The sequence below is a fragment of the Psammomys obesus genome, unplaced genomic scaffold (genome assembly GCF_907164565.1).
Source record: "Psammomys obesus unplaced genomic scaffold, mPsaObe1.curated_primary_1811, whole genome shotgun sequence".
NCBI classification, from domain to species: Eukaryota; Metazoa; Chordata; class Mammalia; order Rodentia; family Muridae; genus Psammomys; species Psammomys obesus.
This window is the reverse complement of record NW_026585742.1, coordinates 15,296,988-15,313,567: the sequence shown is the minus strand read 5'-3', so window position 1 is coordinate 15,313,567 and position 16,580 is coordinate 15,296,988. Positions and strand designations below refer to the sequence as shown.

Below are 16,580 nucleotides of genomic sequence, written 5' to 3'. Positions count from 1 at the left end.
GTAATCCAATTAAAAAATGGGGAACAGAGCTAAACAGAGAATTCTCGACAGAGGAATATCGAATGGCAGAGAAAAACTTAAAGAAATGCTCATCATCATTAGCCATCAGGGAAATGCAAATCAAAACGACCCTGAGATATCACCTTACACCCATCAGAATGGCCAAGATAAAAAACTCAAGGGACAACACATGCTGGAGAGGTTGTGGAGAAAGAGGAACCCTCCTCCACTGCTGGTGGGAATGTAAACTAGTACAACCACTCTGGAAATCTCTCTGGCGCTTTCTAAGACAATTAGGAATAGTGCTTCCTCAAGACCCAGCTATACCACTGCTAGGTATATACCCAAAGTTTGCTCAAGTACACAAAAGGGATATTTGCTCAACCATGTTTATAGCAGCATTATTTGTAATAGCCAGAACCTGGAAACAACCCAGATGTCCATCAATGGAGGAATGGGTACAGAAATTGTGATATTTTTACACAATGGAATACTACTCAGCAATCAAAAAGGAGGAAATCATGATATTTGCAGGCAAATGGTGGGATCTAGAAAAGATCATCCTGAGTGAAATATCCCAGAAGGAGAAAGACAAACACGGTATATACTCACTTATATAGACCTATAAGATATAAACATAATGAAATCTATACACCTAAAAAAGATAATCAAGAAAGTGGACATGGGGTAAGATTATCAATCCTCGTTTAGAAAGACAGATGGGATGCGCATTGAACATATGACAGGAGTCTACTGAGTGCATTTGAAAGACTCTAACTAACAGTGTTTTCAAAGCAAAGACTCATGACCAAACCTTTGGCAGAGTACAGGGAATCATAAGAAAGAAGGGGAGTTAGTCTGATGAGGAAAGGATAGGAGCTCCACAAGGACCAAATATATCTGGGCACAGGGTCTTTTCTGAGACTGACATGCAACCAAGGACCATGTATGGATGTAAGCTAGAACCTCTGCTCAGATGAAGCCTGTGGTAGCTCAGTAACCAATTGGCTTCCCATAGTGTAGGGAACAAGGACTATTTCTAACAGGAACTCAATGACTGGCTCTTTGGCCTCCCAACCCCCCAAGGGAGGAGCAGTCCTGTTAGGCCACAGAGGAGAGCTTTGCAGCCAGTCCTGAAGATACCTGATAAAACAGGATCAGATGAATGGGGAGGAGGTCCCCCCATCAGTGGACTTGGCAAGGGGCACGGTGGAGATGAGGGAAGGAGGGAGGGACTGGGAGGGAATGAGGGATCGGGACACGGTTGGGATACAGAGTTAATAAAATGTAACTGATAAGAAAAAAATAAAATTAAAAAAAAATAAATGCCCACAGTAAAAAAAAAAAAGATTGTGTGCTTGGTTGCTTTTTGTTTTACTGTAGTGAGGTTAATTATTTCCTGTGTTTTCTTGAAAGTAGCTAGGTTTCTTGGGTTGTATTTTCCTTCTAGTGTCTTCTGTAATGCTGGATTTGTGTGTAAATATTGTTGTAATTTGTTTTTTTCATTGAATATCTTGATTTCTCCATCTATGAGGACTGAGAGTTTTTCTGGGTATAGTAGCCTCGGCTGGTATCAATGTTCTCTTAGGGTCTACATGATATCCGTTCATGCCCTTCTGGCTTTCATAGTCTCTGTTGAAAAGTCAGGTGTGATTCTAATTGGTTTGCCATTATATGTTACTTGTTACTTGTCATTTTTCTCTTGCAGCTTTTAGTATTTTTTCTTTGTTCTGAATACTTACTGTTTTGATCATTATGTGGCAGGACGATTTTCTTTTCTGGTCTAATTTATTGGGTGTTCTGTAGGACTCTTGTATTCTTATTGCTCTCTCCTTTAAGTTGGGGAAATTTTCTTCAATGATTTTGTTGAAAATATTTTCTTGGCCTTGGAGGAGGGAAACTTCTTTTTCCTCTATTCCTATTATTCCTAGGTTTTGTCTTTTCATATTGTCTTGGATTTCTTGGATGGTATGTGTCAGGAATTTTTTGGATTTAACATTTTCTTTGACAGATAAGTCGATTTCTTTCATTGTATCTTCCACACCTGAGATTCTTTCTTCCATCTCTTGTAGTCTGTTGGTTATGCTTACCTCTGTAGTTCCTGTTTGCTTCCCTAAATTCTTCCTCTCCATTATTTCCTCCTTTTGTGTTTTCTTTAATTTTTCCAATTCTATCTTCAGATCTTGAGTTGTTTTGTTTACTTCCTTCACCTGTCTGATTGCATTTTCCTGTTTTTCTTTTAGTTCCTTCAACTCTGTTTCTTTTATTTCTTTCAGTGATTTAATTATTTCTTCCCTGAAGGCTACAAACTGTTTGGCTCCATCTTCCCATATTTCTTCATGGATGGCCATAATCTGCTTGTCTTTAACTTCCTCCACTTCTTTATGGATAGCCATGATCTGTTTGATTTTATCTTCCTCTAATTCTTTACGTATTTTATTTATTTCCTCTATTATCCTCTTCATCAGCATAGATATAATAAGGTCATCTTCTTGATTTTCTATTATGCTGGAGTGTCCAGGGCTGCTTGTCCCTGGATGGCTGTGTTCTGGAGATGCTGTATTGTTCTGCCTTTTGTTGTTTGAGCTTTTACGCTGACATCTACCCATTGGGCTGTTTTAGGTGTTGGCTGTTAGTTTCTGGTGCTTCCTGGAGTCCTGAGGTAGGGAGAATCCCCTTGGCTGGAAGATGATTTTTCCTGAAAGAGGTCTCCTCTGCTTTTTGGGTATGGTCACTGTATGGCCAGTGTTTTTCAGGTATTGCCACTGCTCACCTCAGGCATATAGACCTGAGTAGTAGCTGTGGTCTTTGTTAGTCCGGGGGACTCTCCTCTCAGCTCAAGACAGCTGCCGCACTGCTGGGTTTCTCCTTGCTCTGAATTTAGTGAGCTGCTGCTGTTACAGTTTTCCAGGCACAGCCCTCTTGAAGAACCTGCTAATTCCCTAGCTGTAGGGTTTTCTCCCAACAGGGAAACTCAGTCTGGTACCCTGAGGCACACAGTTCTGTCTGAGAAGGTGAGAGGAGCACCCAGCAAGTCTCTGGGCCAGAGGCTGAGTGCTCCCCTCTGGGCTGGGAGATTGTGCACCCAAGTTTGAGCTGGCAGTGGGGACGCTGCTCTGGTCTGGGGACTGTGCACTCCTCTCTAGGCTGGCAAGTGAGGGCCACTCTCTGGTCTGGGCACGTCACTCTGTTCTGGAAGCTGTGTGTTCCTGTCTGGGATGGCGCCTGGGGGCGCTGCTCTGGTCCAGTGGCTGTGCACCCCGGTCTCGAATGGCAGTTGCAAGCACCACCCTGGTCCGCAGTCTCTGTGCTCTGATCTGGGCTGGCAGTGTTTGTCCCCTCCTGAGCCAGAGGCTGTGCACGCCTCTCTGGGCTGGCAATTTAGGGCTCTGCTCTTGGTTGAAGCCTTGGCGCCTCACTCTGGGCTAGAGGCTGTGCCCTCCTGGTCTGATACGGTGGCTGGGGTGGCCGATCTGGGCCCAAGGCTGTGCGCGCTGATCTGGGCTGGCAGCTGTGCGCCCAGCTTTGGCCAGAGGCTATGCACTCCGCTCTGGTCTGGAAGCTGAGTACCTCACTCTGAGCCAGGGGCTGTGTGTCCCTGTCCTGCCTGGGGCTGCCGCAGGAGGCTGTGTGTGCCAATCTCGGGCGGCGGATGCACCCGCTGGTCCCCAGGACCTTTACCAGGTATTGACTGGGTGACCTGAGGTCGGTCCCAATTAATTTCCACACCATAGGCTTTCCTCCCACCTGGCAATTACAAACGCTGTTTTTTTAGGTCCCTGAGTTCAGTCTCCTGGTTGCTGGGTCAATACTGCTGTCCAGTTCCTCAGACACAGTGTCCTCCCAGCGCTGCCATCTTGTCGCTCCCTCTATTATTATGTTTTGTCTTTTTATGTTTTCTTGGATTTCTTGGACGGTCTGTGTCAGGAATTTTTTTAGATTTAACATTTTCTTTGACAGATACATCTATTTCTTCCATTGTATCTTCCACACCTGATATTCTTTCTTCCATCTCTTGTAGTCTATTGGTTATGCTTACCTCTGTAGTTCCTGTTTTCTTCCCTAAGTTCTTTCTCTCCACAATTTCTTCTATTTGTGTTTTTTTTAATTTTTTCAATTCTATCTTCAGATCTTGAGCCATTTTGTGATTTCCTTCACCCGTCTGACTGTATTTTCCTGTTTTGCCTTCAATTCCTGTAGCTGTTTGTTTGAACAATCCTCTGTTTCTTTTATTTCATTCAGTGATTTAAGCATTTCCTCTCTAAAGGCCACAAACTGTTTGGCTGTAACTTCCTGTATTTCTTTATAGATGGCCATAATCTGTTTGTTTTTATCTTCCTCTATTTCTTTATGGATGGCCATAATCTGTTTGAGTTTATCTTCCTCTAGGTCTTTACGCATTTTTTTCCTCTGTTATCCTTTTCAAGAGCATAGATGTTAGGTCATCTTCATTTTCATAATTGAAAATGAATTTCAATTACGCTGGGGTGTTCAGGGCTACTTGCCCCTGGATAACTGGGTTCTGGAGATGCCATATTGCTCTGTCTTTTGTTGGTTGAGCTTTTATGCTGGCCTCTACCCATTGGGCTACCTTAGGTGTTTGGAGTTAGTTTCTGGTGGTTCCTGAAATCCTGTGGTAGAGAGAATCCCCTTGGCAGGGAGGTGGTTTTTCCTGAAGGAAGCCTTCTCAGCTTTTTGGGTATAGTCACTGGATGGCCGGTGTTTTTCAGGAGTTGCTGCTGCTCACCTCAGGCATAGAGACCTGAGTGGTAACTGTGGTCCTTGTTAGTCGAAAGGGCTCTCCTCTCACCCGGAGAAATCCTAAAGATAGCTGCCCAGCTTCTGGGTTTTTTGCTGTAAATTTAGTGATATGCTGCTGTAACCTGTGTGTCCCATCATTTGGTCAGTTTTGTTAGGGATAACTGGTTGTCCCTTGCAGCAGTATCTGGGGGTTGATCCCGGGGATTCTGGGCTCCTGTAGGTCTGAGTTTGGGGCTCTGTGCCCCAATTCCCAACTGGTAATCTGTGGCAGGTGGGTACTGCTCTCCTGGTAACAGCAGGCTATCTGGTGCACAGCAGGTCCCTGGGTTGGGCAGGTCTGCGGGTCCTCTGCCAGGGATATACTGGGTGGCCTAAGTCAGTCCCCTTTGCTTCGTTCCCTTTGAGGATTTCTCCTGACAGTGACTCCCAGTCTCTGGTGCCCTGGGGCGCACAGCTCCGTCTGTGCTGGAGAGCTGGGCTTGCAGCAATTGTCTGTGCTCTCAGCTGGAGCCCAGTTCAATGATGGCGGCTCGTACCCGCCGGTCTGCAAGACTTTCCAGGGAAAGACTGGATGACCCAAGTCACTTCTGTTTCCTTCCTTCCCTGTGGGGCTTTCTCCCGAAAGGGACTCTCAGTCTCTATTGCCCTGGGGCGCACAGGCACCAGGAGCCCAGTTCAGGGATGGCGGCTCATACCCATGGTCTGGGAGACTTTTTCCAGGGACTGGGTGACCCAAGTCAGTACCGTTTCCTTCCTTCCTTGTGGGGTTTTCTCGAGACTGGGACTCCCAGTCTCTGGTGTTTTTTGTGCCCACCAATCAGCCTGGGAAGGTGATCAGGACAGGCAGGCGCTAGTGCCTGTGGGACCCGGGATCTCTTCCAGGTTCTGGCTGGTTGACCTGAGCGTGGACCCTACTGATTCCCACACTGTGGGGGTTTCCTCTCACCTGGGAAACACGATTGTTGTTGTTCTAGAGCCCAGAGTTCAGTCTCTTGGTCGCTGTACAGAAAATGTTGTCCTGTTCCTCAGACTCAGTGTTCTTCTGGTGTCGCCATCTTGTCCTCCCACATCTTATATATTAGTTTCCAATTTTGTGGGGGGTTCTTTGTTTTGTTTTTAGTGTTTGTGTATCTGTGTCTTTCTTGTGATTTCTTTTTTTTTAGTTTAAAAATTCTTGTTTGTTTGCTATAGAGATAGATAGATAGATAGATAGATAGATAGATAGATAGATAGATAGACAGACAGACAGACAGACAGATAATGGAATCAGTTAGGTAAAGTCAGGATGGATCAGACAGGAGGTGCATAAGAAGAAATCATAATTAGAATGTATTTTTTAAAAAATTCTTTGGAAGTTATTCCAAATTGCTTTCATTGTTGGTCCTTACTATAGGACTGATAGTTTTTGGAGAAGACATATAGGAGTTGGTTGTTGGTTGGGTTTTTTTATATTATGCTATTTAAAGATTTATTTATTCATTATTTTATGCATATGTATGTGCCTGAGTATATAAGTGATGTATCATGTTTTGCATGGTCTGCAGAGGGCAGTATGAGATGTGGGATGCTGGGAACCAAACACATTTCTCTGGAAGAGCAGAAAATGCTCTTAACTCCTGAGCCACCTTTCCTGACCCATTTTATTGCTTTAAGTTCAGATTCCCTTTCTCCCCCAACATTTTCCCTTGGTGTGCTGCATTTCCTGCTCAAGGGCTTATCTTTTCACGAGGGCTGAGATTTTCAACAGAATATAATCATAGGTACAGGAAAGAGTCTTTTCCTACATGTTTCAAGACCAAATTGCAGCAGTCTCATCCTCTATGTGACTTGGCACTCTGTAGACACCTGACTGATGCCTACTGTATACACACCTCTATCCTAGGCAATACAGGGATCAGATGAAAGACATGATGTCTGTCTCAATAACCCCCAAATTTCCATTTACCAGGTAGTCAGATTTTCATATGTTTGGGACATTCACTTAGAAGAGAGAAAGAAAGAGAGAGAGGAGAGAGAAAAGGAAGAAAAAGAGAAAGAGCAAGAAAAAGAGAGAGAGACAGAAAGAAAGAGAAAGAAAGAAAAGAAAGAAAGGAAGGAAGAAGAAAGAAGAAAGAAGGAAGGAAAGAAAAGGAAGAAGAAAGAACAAAAAGAGAAGGAGAAGGGACACCTCAGTACAATTTATGACTTATCTGATGTTTTCAGGAAGCTGTGGCAGAAATGGCTCTCTCACCTGGCCTGAAGCTCCAGAGTTCTTTCTTTCCCAGACACTTGGAAAGTATGTGGATATTCTTCATTGTGAGTCTCCACAATTTTCATTCCATCAATGCCAACTCTGGTTCGAACTGTGAATTTTGAACCCACCAAGCTGAATCTGGGTACACAATACAGCAACATGTTGTTGAACTGCCAAGAGACAATACGAATTAATAAACAGGAAGATAAAGGAATTAAAGTCTGATTATTGTAACTCTGGACAGAAATGCCTCTGAATTTTTTACTAATAATATGACATTTCTCTCTTTCTCTCCATTGTCTTGCTGTATAACCAGGATAGGTCTTGAACTCCCAATCCTGTCTTATACTTTTAAGTGCTAGGGATATAGGCATATATTACCACACTTAGATGTTTTCTTAGAGTTCAATAAAATATTCATTGAACAAATGCATAAGAAATGAGGTAAAGGTGACTGAATTGTGAGATAAACAACATCAAATATTCAGAAGTTTGTCATATAAAAATGAGGACTCATTTAGCATTTCTTTATAAGGTAGAACTTCAACCAAGGGATAAATGTAAGTAACCACTAGGCTCCAGGAGTCACACAAAATATATTATGTGTCTGAGTAACTTCCTTCTCCACATAATATACTTTACACTTTTCCCTTCTTCCAAAATGATACATAAGAAGGTGATACTTCCCATGAGTTTTATTTTCATAGTACACTCTACATTGCTAGCAATGAATATACTCAAACTATCAGAAAAAACAATGTAAGCTCCAACAGACACTACTGGCACTGTTTTTGGTTGCACATCAGAACGACATGGTAAGACCCTGTTGCTGAATACAACATATATTCTGGATGCAGGGTGTAGCGAAATTGAGAACTAAGCTGGAAGCTTTCTCCTCATTGGTTAGCTTTTATATTACTGGAAGTATTATGCAGGTTGCTGAGGACAGAAGTATTCAATGGTCTAATTCCCATGTGGACTTTGTGAGCTATACCACCAACCTGTCAGACAAGATGTGCCTACTAATGCAATAGTGGAATGATTGCTATAGGGGAACCAAGTGCTTTCCGCTTGGATTTGAATTCTACAAGAAGGAAATTAGTCAAAAAACGATGTAGTACTTACTACTGTTGTACAAGTCATCAAGCTCATTTGTAATTATTTATGTTATACATAGATATATGTATATAAACATAGACATAGACATGGACATAGACAAAAGCTACTTTCTGCCCTGATCAAAGAAGCTTCTCTTTGTAGTGAATGCAGATATTTGTGCCTGCTCAAAGTGCTGAAAATAAATGACTGTTGAGAGTTCAACCCTAAATAGATACCTGTATCCATCTCCTACTCCAAGGCTCAGAGAAAATCACAAAAGAGGGAGAAAAGAATATATAAAGCCAGGGGACAGAAAAGACTTTCTTGAAATACAGTCTTCGGGACATGATTTGGCTGCGACACTTATAAACTCATAGAAGTTATAGGTATCTGCATAAGACCTGCATTAAGATGACATCTGCTTAAAATACCATGCATGGTCAAAGAGGAGTAATTTTCCTCAGTTGTAGAGTAATCTATACTCCAGTATATAATTCCCTACTCATACTTATCTAAGAAACCCTAATCAGGTCACCAGAAAGATAGAGAGAGAGCTGCTGGAAAGGAGGGTTTCAGTTTCAAATGAGCAGCTAAGAGAGGATAGTAGGGATTTAACATGATCAAAATATAAATGAAATAGTATTAAGAATCTTAAAAAAAAAACCCAGTAACTTTTATTTGTTCCTCAGCTATCTTTCTACATTCCATATTAATGACTTTTTGGAAAGCAGAGGAAAAGACAGCATATTCTCCAAAGTTTTAGTCACACTCCCAGTGCCCCTGAGGATACTCTTCTTCAGACTCCAGTCAGTGGTGAGAATGGGAGTGTGGTGTGTATAGTAGCAACTCCTCTTCTACACAAAGTAGGAGGGCTTATGCTAAGAACCACTAGGAAATATAAACTGCAATGCTGATAGAATCCGAAGTACAAGAGACTTGTTTCAATAATTTTCAGCACAATGTTTAATATATAATATACTTTATATATAAATATGTATACTTGATATTATATATGTTGTTTATTACATACTCAATAAGAAATCTGGAGCTGCTTGCTCTATCCAGTAAACTGAAGATAAAAACTGTAATGTCTGTATTTGTCAGTGTACAGGATTCTGAAGGTGAATATTGATTTCAGAATGAGCTTTCAGGTTTAAAGGAAAGGTACATAGCTGACTAGCTAACTAACTGTTGGAGATTAGTGGAACTGGGGTAGTCTATGGTATAAGAATAACCTGCTAAAGGAAACAGGGCCCTTGTTTGGCTTTTGGGGCAGAACTGTGTAGAGTAGCTTGCTGACCTTCCTTTAATATACCTTTTCAGCCTCCTCTGCTGAGAAAGGGATCTGGAAAGCATCAACATTCACAAGTCTTAAAAAAAAATTCTAGCAATGCAGATGCTGAGACTTGTGGGCAACCTTTGGGCAGAGTGCAGGGAATCTTAGGAAAGAAGTGGGAAACAGTAAGATCTGGAGAGGACAGGAAATCCACAAGGAGAGCAACAGAACCAAAAAATCTGAGCACAGGGGTCTTTCCCGAGACTGCTGTTCCAACCAAGGACTATGCATGGAGATAACCTAAGACCCCTGCACAGATGTAGCCCATGGCAATTCAGTATCCAAGTGGGTTCCATTGTAATAGGAACAGGGACAGTCTCTGACATGAACTGATTGGCCTGCTCTTTAATTACCTCTCCCTGAGGGGGAAGCAGCATTACCAGGCCACAGAAGAAAACAATGCAGCCACTCGTGATGAGACCTAATTGACTAGGATCAGAAGGAAGGAAAAGAAGAGCTCCCCTATCAGTGGACTTGGGGAGGGGCATGTGTGCAGAGGGTGGAAGAAGGGAGGGATTGGGATGGGAGGAAGGAGGGAACCACCGGGGGATAAAAGTGAATAAAGTGTAATTAATAAAGAATTTTAAAAAATTAAAAAAAAATCTAGGAATAAACGTAATTTAAAAAGATGAAAGACCACACACACACACACACACACACACACACACACACACTTTCAATCTCTAAAGAAAGAGATGGAGAAAATGCTAAAAATGATAAGTCCTCTCATGCTCATGGATTGGTAGAATTTTGAAAATGAGCATTTTTTTCCCAAAGCGATTCACAGATTCCTCACAATATTCTTCATAGAAATGGAAACTAAATTCTAAAATTCATATGAAACCACAAAGACACCATACAGATGAATAAATACTGAACACAAAGAACAATGCTGGAGGGATTATCATTCCAGACTTCAAGATATATTACAGAGTTATAGTAATAAAAACAATATGATACAGGCAAAAGCAGACATATAAACCAAGTGAAAATAGAAGATCCAAAATTAAGTATAGATATCTACAGCCATTTTACAAAGATGCCAGACAGTGAAGAAAACACAGCATTTCAACAAACAATGCTGGAAAAAGTAGATGTCTAATTAGAAGAATAAAATGAGACTCAAACCTATCACCCTGCATAAAAATCAGCTTCAAATGGATCAAAGACCTCATTGTGAAGCCTAAGTCAACGAAGCTGCAGAAGAAAGCAAAGACAGACCCTACAGGTACAGGACTGTGCATAGGACTCCATTAGCTCAGGAATTAAGGCCAAGAACTGACAAATGGGACCCTTCCAAGCTAATAAGCTTTTGTGTGGCAAAAGAAACAATCAGTTGAGTGAAAAGGAAGCCCATAGAATGGATGAGAATCCTTGCTAGCTGTATACCTAATAAAGGATTGATATCCATAATATTCAAAGGACTTGAAAAAAATGAAGAATGAAGAAAACAAATGACCCAACTTAAAAATGGGTAATGGATCTAAACAGAGTTCTCAAAAGAAGAAACAAACATGGTTAAGAAAATAATACCTTAAACAGTGGTTTATATCCTTTAGAATTAGGGACATGCAAATTTGAGATTTCACCTTACTCCAGTCAGATCAAGAAAAGAAATGCTGTTAAGTATGTTTAGAAAGGGGAACCTTCCTTCACTACTGTTGGGACTGCTAACTTTTGCAGCCACTATGGAGATCAATGAAGAATTCTCAAAAAGCTAAAAGGAGACCTATTATAGGACCTGGTTAACCACTCCTTGCCGTATGTCCAAAAGAATCAACATTTTATTACATAGCTAATTTTTGCTCTATTCACAATAGCTAGGATATGGTACATATACAGAGTAGAATTCTATTCAGTTGTAAAGAAAAATGAAATAAAATGCTTCCAAATGGATGAAACAATATATTATACTGAGTGAAGAAACCCAGACATGACAATGCAAATTCACGTGTTACTTATCTATCTGTGGATCCTAGATCTGAATCTTTAGATGTTGAGTATGTTACCTGGATGTCTTAGTTAGAGTTTCTATTGCTGCAATAAAACACCATGACCAAAAGGCAGGTTGGGGAGAAAAGGGTTTATTTAGCTTTCACTTCCAGATCATACTACATCATCGAGGGAAGCCAGAACAGGAACTCAAGCAGGGCTGGAACTTGGCAGCAGGAGCTGACACAGAGGCCATGGGTGTGTTTGTGTGTGTGTGTGTGTGTGTGTGTGTGTGTGTGTGTGTGTTTGTGCATGTGCTGCTTACTGGCTTGCTCAGACTGCTTAGTTAGAGAACGAAGGACCACCAACCCAGGGATGGCACCACCCACAATGGGTTGGGCCCTTCCCCATTGATTGCTAATTGAGAAAATGCCTTACAGCTGGATCGCATGAAGGCATTTTCTTAAGTGAAGCTCCTTCCTCTCTGATGATTCTAATTTGTATCAAGTTGACACACAAAACCAGGCAACACTCTGGAGAATCCACAGAAACAAAGAAACAAACAAAAAGAGACCGTGGTGGCAAGAAATATAAAGATGAGCAACAGGTAAAGACAGGCAGACACCGATTCTAAGAGTTCTGTCCAATAAAAAAACAAGTTTTTCTATTTGACATGTTTGATGCTTTGACATTTGCACATCTAACTGACACTGACACTTAATCCACAGTGCTTAATGGGAACACACATTCCTACTTAGTCAACTAGCCCAGAGGCAATACTCAAATACTCTATTAACCTGAACCATCACTCCTTACCCTCATCACCTCAAGGCCAGGTACGAGACAGAGACCCCTATACTTCAGACCCCACTGAAATTGCTCAGTCCAGGGATTCTAAGCCTTTTATTTGGTTCTTCTTGTTTCCTTTGTAAGCCATAAAGGCTCTTGATCACCATTGGTCTTTCTCTGCCTCTTCACCAATTCTATGGACTTCTCTGTTGCTCCTCTCCAAGGTAGGTACGGTTCCTCCCCTTGGAACTGGTGTTTCAATGGCAACCATGTTCTTATGTAAACAATAATGAAACCTACACTTTGTAATGAACTTCTGAATAGAACTTGGAACCCTGGTACGATTATTGTATGCTCTTGTTTCTTATTTTGCTATGTATAAAACTATAACCTAGGCAAAACAAAGTACTTCTGCTTGGCAAAAATGAGGAGTTTTTACAATGAACTTGGATAATATCTATAATTATTATTGAGTGGCTGGCCCAGAAAATATCTCCAATACTGCAATAGTGGTACTTTTATCTTGGAGGTAGCCAGCAGCTGTCTAACTGGACTCAAGGTCTACTTAATAGGAGGGAATTCATACCTGTAGCTCTGAACCTAGCCAACTACCTATAACTGGAGAGGTCAGAGACCCAAGAAGACTCTACTACTGTCATTTTCTTAAATAATATAATTTCTTATTTCTAAGTACATACAAAATCATTAGCTTTATATGCAAAGATAAGTATAGCTCTTGCTGCTCATCAAAAAAGTTTCTTTCTTGCAACAGATACAGTCTATTACAGACAGCCACAACTGCTCATGATGTGCAGAAAAAGCCCAATGGGTACATTTACAGTATTACCCCACACCCGAGATTCAGTGAACATCATGGAAGAGATGCAAGAAAGGCTGTAAGAAGCAAAGAGCCAGGATGCCTGCTACTCAATATTATCTTTACAGGGACGCTACACCAATGGCGTCTCAGTGATATAGTTACTTAAAACAAGATTTGCATAACAACAACATCAGTTGACAGGCCAATGTGGATGGAGAAAATTTTACAAGCTTCACCCCTTGATGAAGAGCTACTGACAGTCTGGCTGCTGAGAGAGAATCAGTTTCTGTCAGGAACAAGCTCCCTTTGGTTTATCCAATTCCAAGTGGTCAATTCTAAACACATATACATACAAGCTACACTAGCAGATGCAGTAGGTTAACCAAAGAAGTCACGAATTTATCCATTGGTGAAATAACAATTTTATTGCTTAGAATATACTATCCTTTGCTTTTGGATAGTAAAGATACCTGTTTTTGAATTTTTTTGAGTTAACAATCTTAGAATGAAATAATTGTAGAAGTGGGTGAAGAGAGGAAACTGGGCAGGAGATGGAATGTGGAGGGAAACAAGGGTGGGGATTAGATGTGGGGAGAATGGGGATGGGAGGTGAGAGGGTTGGGAACAAGAAGGGAAACTGGGTGGGGGAGGCATCTCTTTGTCAAGCTGGAGGCCTGTGACAGGGTAGGTGCCTGGGAGGACATGGGTGTGATTCTAGCTGAAACTCCTAAGGGGGGGGGGCATGAAGACTGACCATCTCCTAGCCAGGCAGGACTAGAGGAAGGAGGGGAACAACAACCCACCAACAAAACCTGTGAAGCAAAAATAGTTTGCCTACAAGAAGTATAAGGAGGGAACAAAGATAGAGGGAAAGTCCAACCAATAATTGGCCCAACCTGAGACCCATCCTATGCTAGAGAGCCAGCCCCTGACACTAATAATAACACTCTGTTCTGCTTTCAGACAGGAGCCTAACTTGACTGCCCTCTGGGAGGCTCCAGCCAACAGCAGATACAGATGGGGAGCTTGCAGACAAGCATGGGCAGAACTCAGAGGGTCCTGAAGGAGTGTTGGGGGAAAGACAGAAGGACCTGGAGGGAACAGGAATCTCACAAGAAGAACAACAGAGACAACTAACCCAGTCTGATGGGGGCTTTCAGAGACTGAGACATCACCTAAGGAGCATTCATGATCTGAACCTAGACCCCTTGCACACATGTAGCCGACAGGTGGCTTGGTCTGCAAATGGGGTACCTGGTGAGTGGAAACAGCTGTTTCTAACATGGACTCTATTGGCTGCTTTTGGATCACTTTCCCCTGGCAGGGCTGCCTTGCCTCAGGGGATGAAGATAAGTTCAGTCCTGATGTGACTTGATATGCTGGGGAAATGTAATGTAGGAGGCTCCCCTTTTCTGGGGGAGAAGGAAGAAGGGAAGGGAAATGTTGGGGGACTGGGAGGAAAGGAGGGAGGGGCACCCTCGAGATAAAAAGTAAATAAACTAATATAAAAATTTTTTAAAGTCATGAATTGATCCATTAGTGACATAAGAATTCATTGCTTAGAATATACTATTCTTTGCTTTTGTATAGAAATGTTTTTAAGTTAATGATCATAGAATGAAATAGTTGCATAGTGTGGCAACAAAATGTTCTTTAAAAACAAACAAACAAACAAACAAACACACAAAACCTGTGAGTCTGTTGAAATGGCTCAGCAGGTAAAGAAGCTTTATATCAAGCCTGACAAACTGAGCTTGATCCCCAGAATCCACATGGTAGAAGGAGAGAAATTCCTCCTGTAAGTTTTCCTCTGACCTTTACACACAATTATGGTATGGATGTGTAGACACACACACACACACACACACAAACACATAACCAGCCATATACTCACACATCCACTCTCTCTCCTTCTCTCACTGACCCCCACATATACTGATCCACACCCCCTACTCACACACACACACACACACACACACACACACACACAAACATACATATTCACCCCACCCCCATTTCTCCCCAACTCACTCCTAAAACTCAGTCCCAAACACACATAAACACACACACGCAATCTGTCTCTTTTACACACATGCTCCTCACACACATACTAACACAAACACTCACAAATAAATATATGTAATAAAAATTTTCAAAACACAGTGGGATATTAAAAATTCCTATGACAATCCCTATCATTTTTTCAAAGAAATATGTAAACCATTTTCTAGAATTTTTAAGCCTTGAAAACAACTTATTATAGATGATAAGATGAATGAATGCTTAGCATCAGGAAAGCAAGCCACTAGCCTGATCTTTACAAACTTAATGATCATAATGAATAACACTTGCTGAGTTCTTTTATTAGTTAGTTTATTATCTGTTAACCATTATTATGATGTTTCATCTTTTTTAGGTATAAAGAGAATTAGAATCCACTTTAATAACAAAGAATAAAGGTAATGTAGACAGAAACCGAACAAAAGAATTTGTCCACGTATGTCCCTACTTGAGGTAAGTCCTAGATGAATTGCCATCCTCAGAAAACTTAGGAAGGGTTGACTACGTAGCACACTCACATCCTTCTTCTATAGATATTGTAGTCTGGTGACTGTGGAGAGTTAGGGGACTACTGTCACAGCGAACAGTTGGGCAACAAAATCACGTCCACATGTTATAGAAAGGCTACCCTGTTTTCAGTACGCACTATTGCAGCTGACTAGCTAGAATGAAAGAAATATTCCATAGAGTTCTTAAGATAGTCTCCTATAGAAAATCCTGACAATGTTGACTAAAGCAGGGATGGATGTAACTATTTTGGAAGTAAGAAATTATGTCACTTCTCCAAGATACATACAGGAATTGTAGTGACCTGTTGGTGTGCAACCTGCTGACAATACTGTACTCACTAAGAAGAGGTAGCGCTCTTGTGCCGATGTGTTCCGAGCTGCTAGTTTAAGGATTTGTCCTTCTTTTATTAGTTCATTTGAGGGATTTACAATATCTTCTTCTTCTCCCAACATCTCATAAATCTCTAAGAGTTTCTTCAGGTTCTCCTGGGAAATTGAAACAAAACACAGCAAGATTAGATATAAGGAGATAATTTAAATTTAACTAAAATTAGTTAATAGATAGTAATAGTAGTATATTTTGGTATAAAATGTATCAATAAAGTGAATCCTAATAAAAGAGAATAGATTAGATAGTTGGTAAATATTCTTTTCTGCTCACATATATGTGCTCATTTTGGTCTAAATCTACAATAGCCAGAGGTTTTATTATCAACTATTACCTATCCAGAAGGTTCCTAAATCTTCTAAAAGACACTTACCATTTTTCTTATTGCACTATTAGAATGGCTTGCTGCTGTAGATATAATTTCAAGTGACTCTAAATAGAAAAAAGAAAAGTAAATAAATGTTTTGTCCTTCCTGTGCTACTTGAGAAGCATAAAAATAAAGCAAAGACAATGGAAATCATAGCAGTTTCCACTTACAGCCTCGTATGATGTTTCCATAAGTCATCTGTTAACAGTTTATCTAAATGTACAGGATATTTACTTGCAAAATGGCATATATGATGATTAGGTTCACAGGTACATTTAGTCTATC

The 16,580-nt window shown here is 41.0% G+C and overlaps 1 protein-coding gene across 4 annotated transcripts in view; it reads right to left on the bottom strand.

The window, feature by feature from the left end:
* Fgd4 (FYVE, RhoGEF and PH domain containing 4) overlaps positions 1-16,580 on the bottom strand; it is a 187,246-nt gene that overhangs the window by 29,694 nt on the left and 140,972 nt on the right. For all 4 annotated transcript variants that reach the window (XM_055599133.1, XM_055599131.1, XM_055599132.1 and 1 more), the window contains 3 exons: positions 16,301-16,359; positions 15,879-16,025; positions 6,992-7,164 (listed from right to left, as the gene is read on the bottom strand). In XM_055599133.1, the coding sequence (XP_055455108.1) occupies positions 6,992-7,164; positions 15,879-16,025; positions 16,301-16,359 (379 nt within the window). The remainder of the gene's footprint in view (positions 1-6,991; positions 7,165-15,878; positions 16,026-16,300; positions 16,360-16,580) is intronic.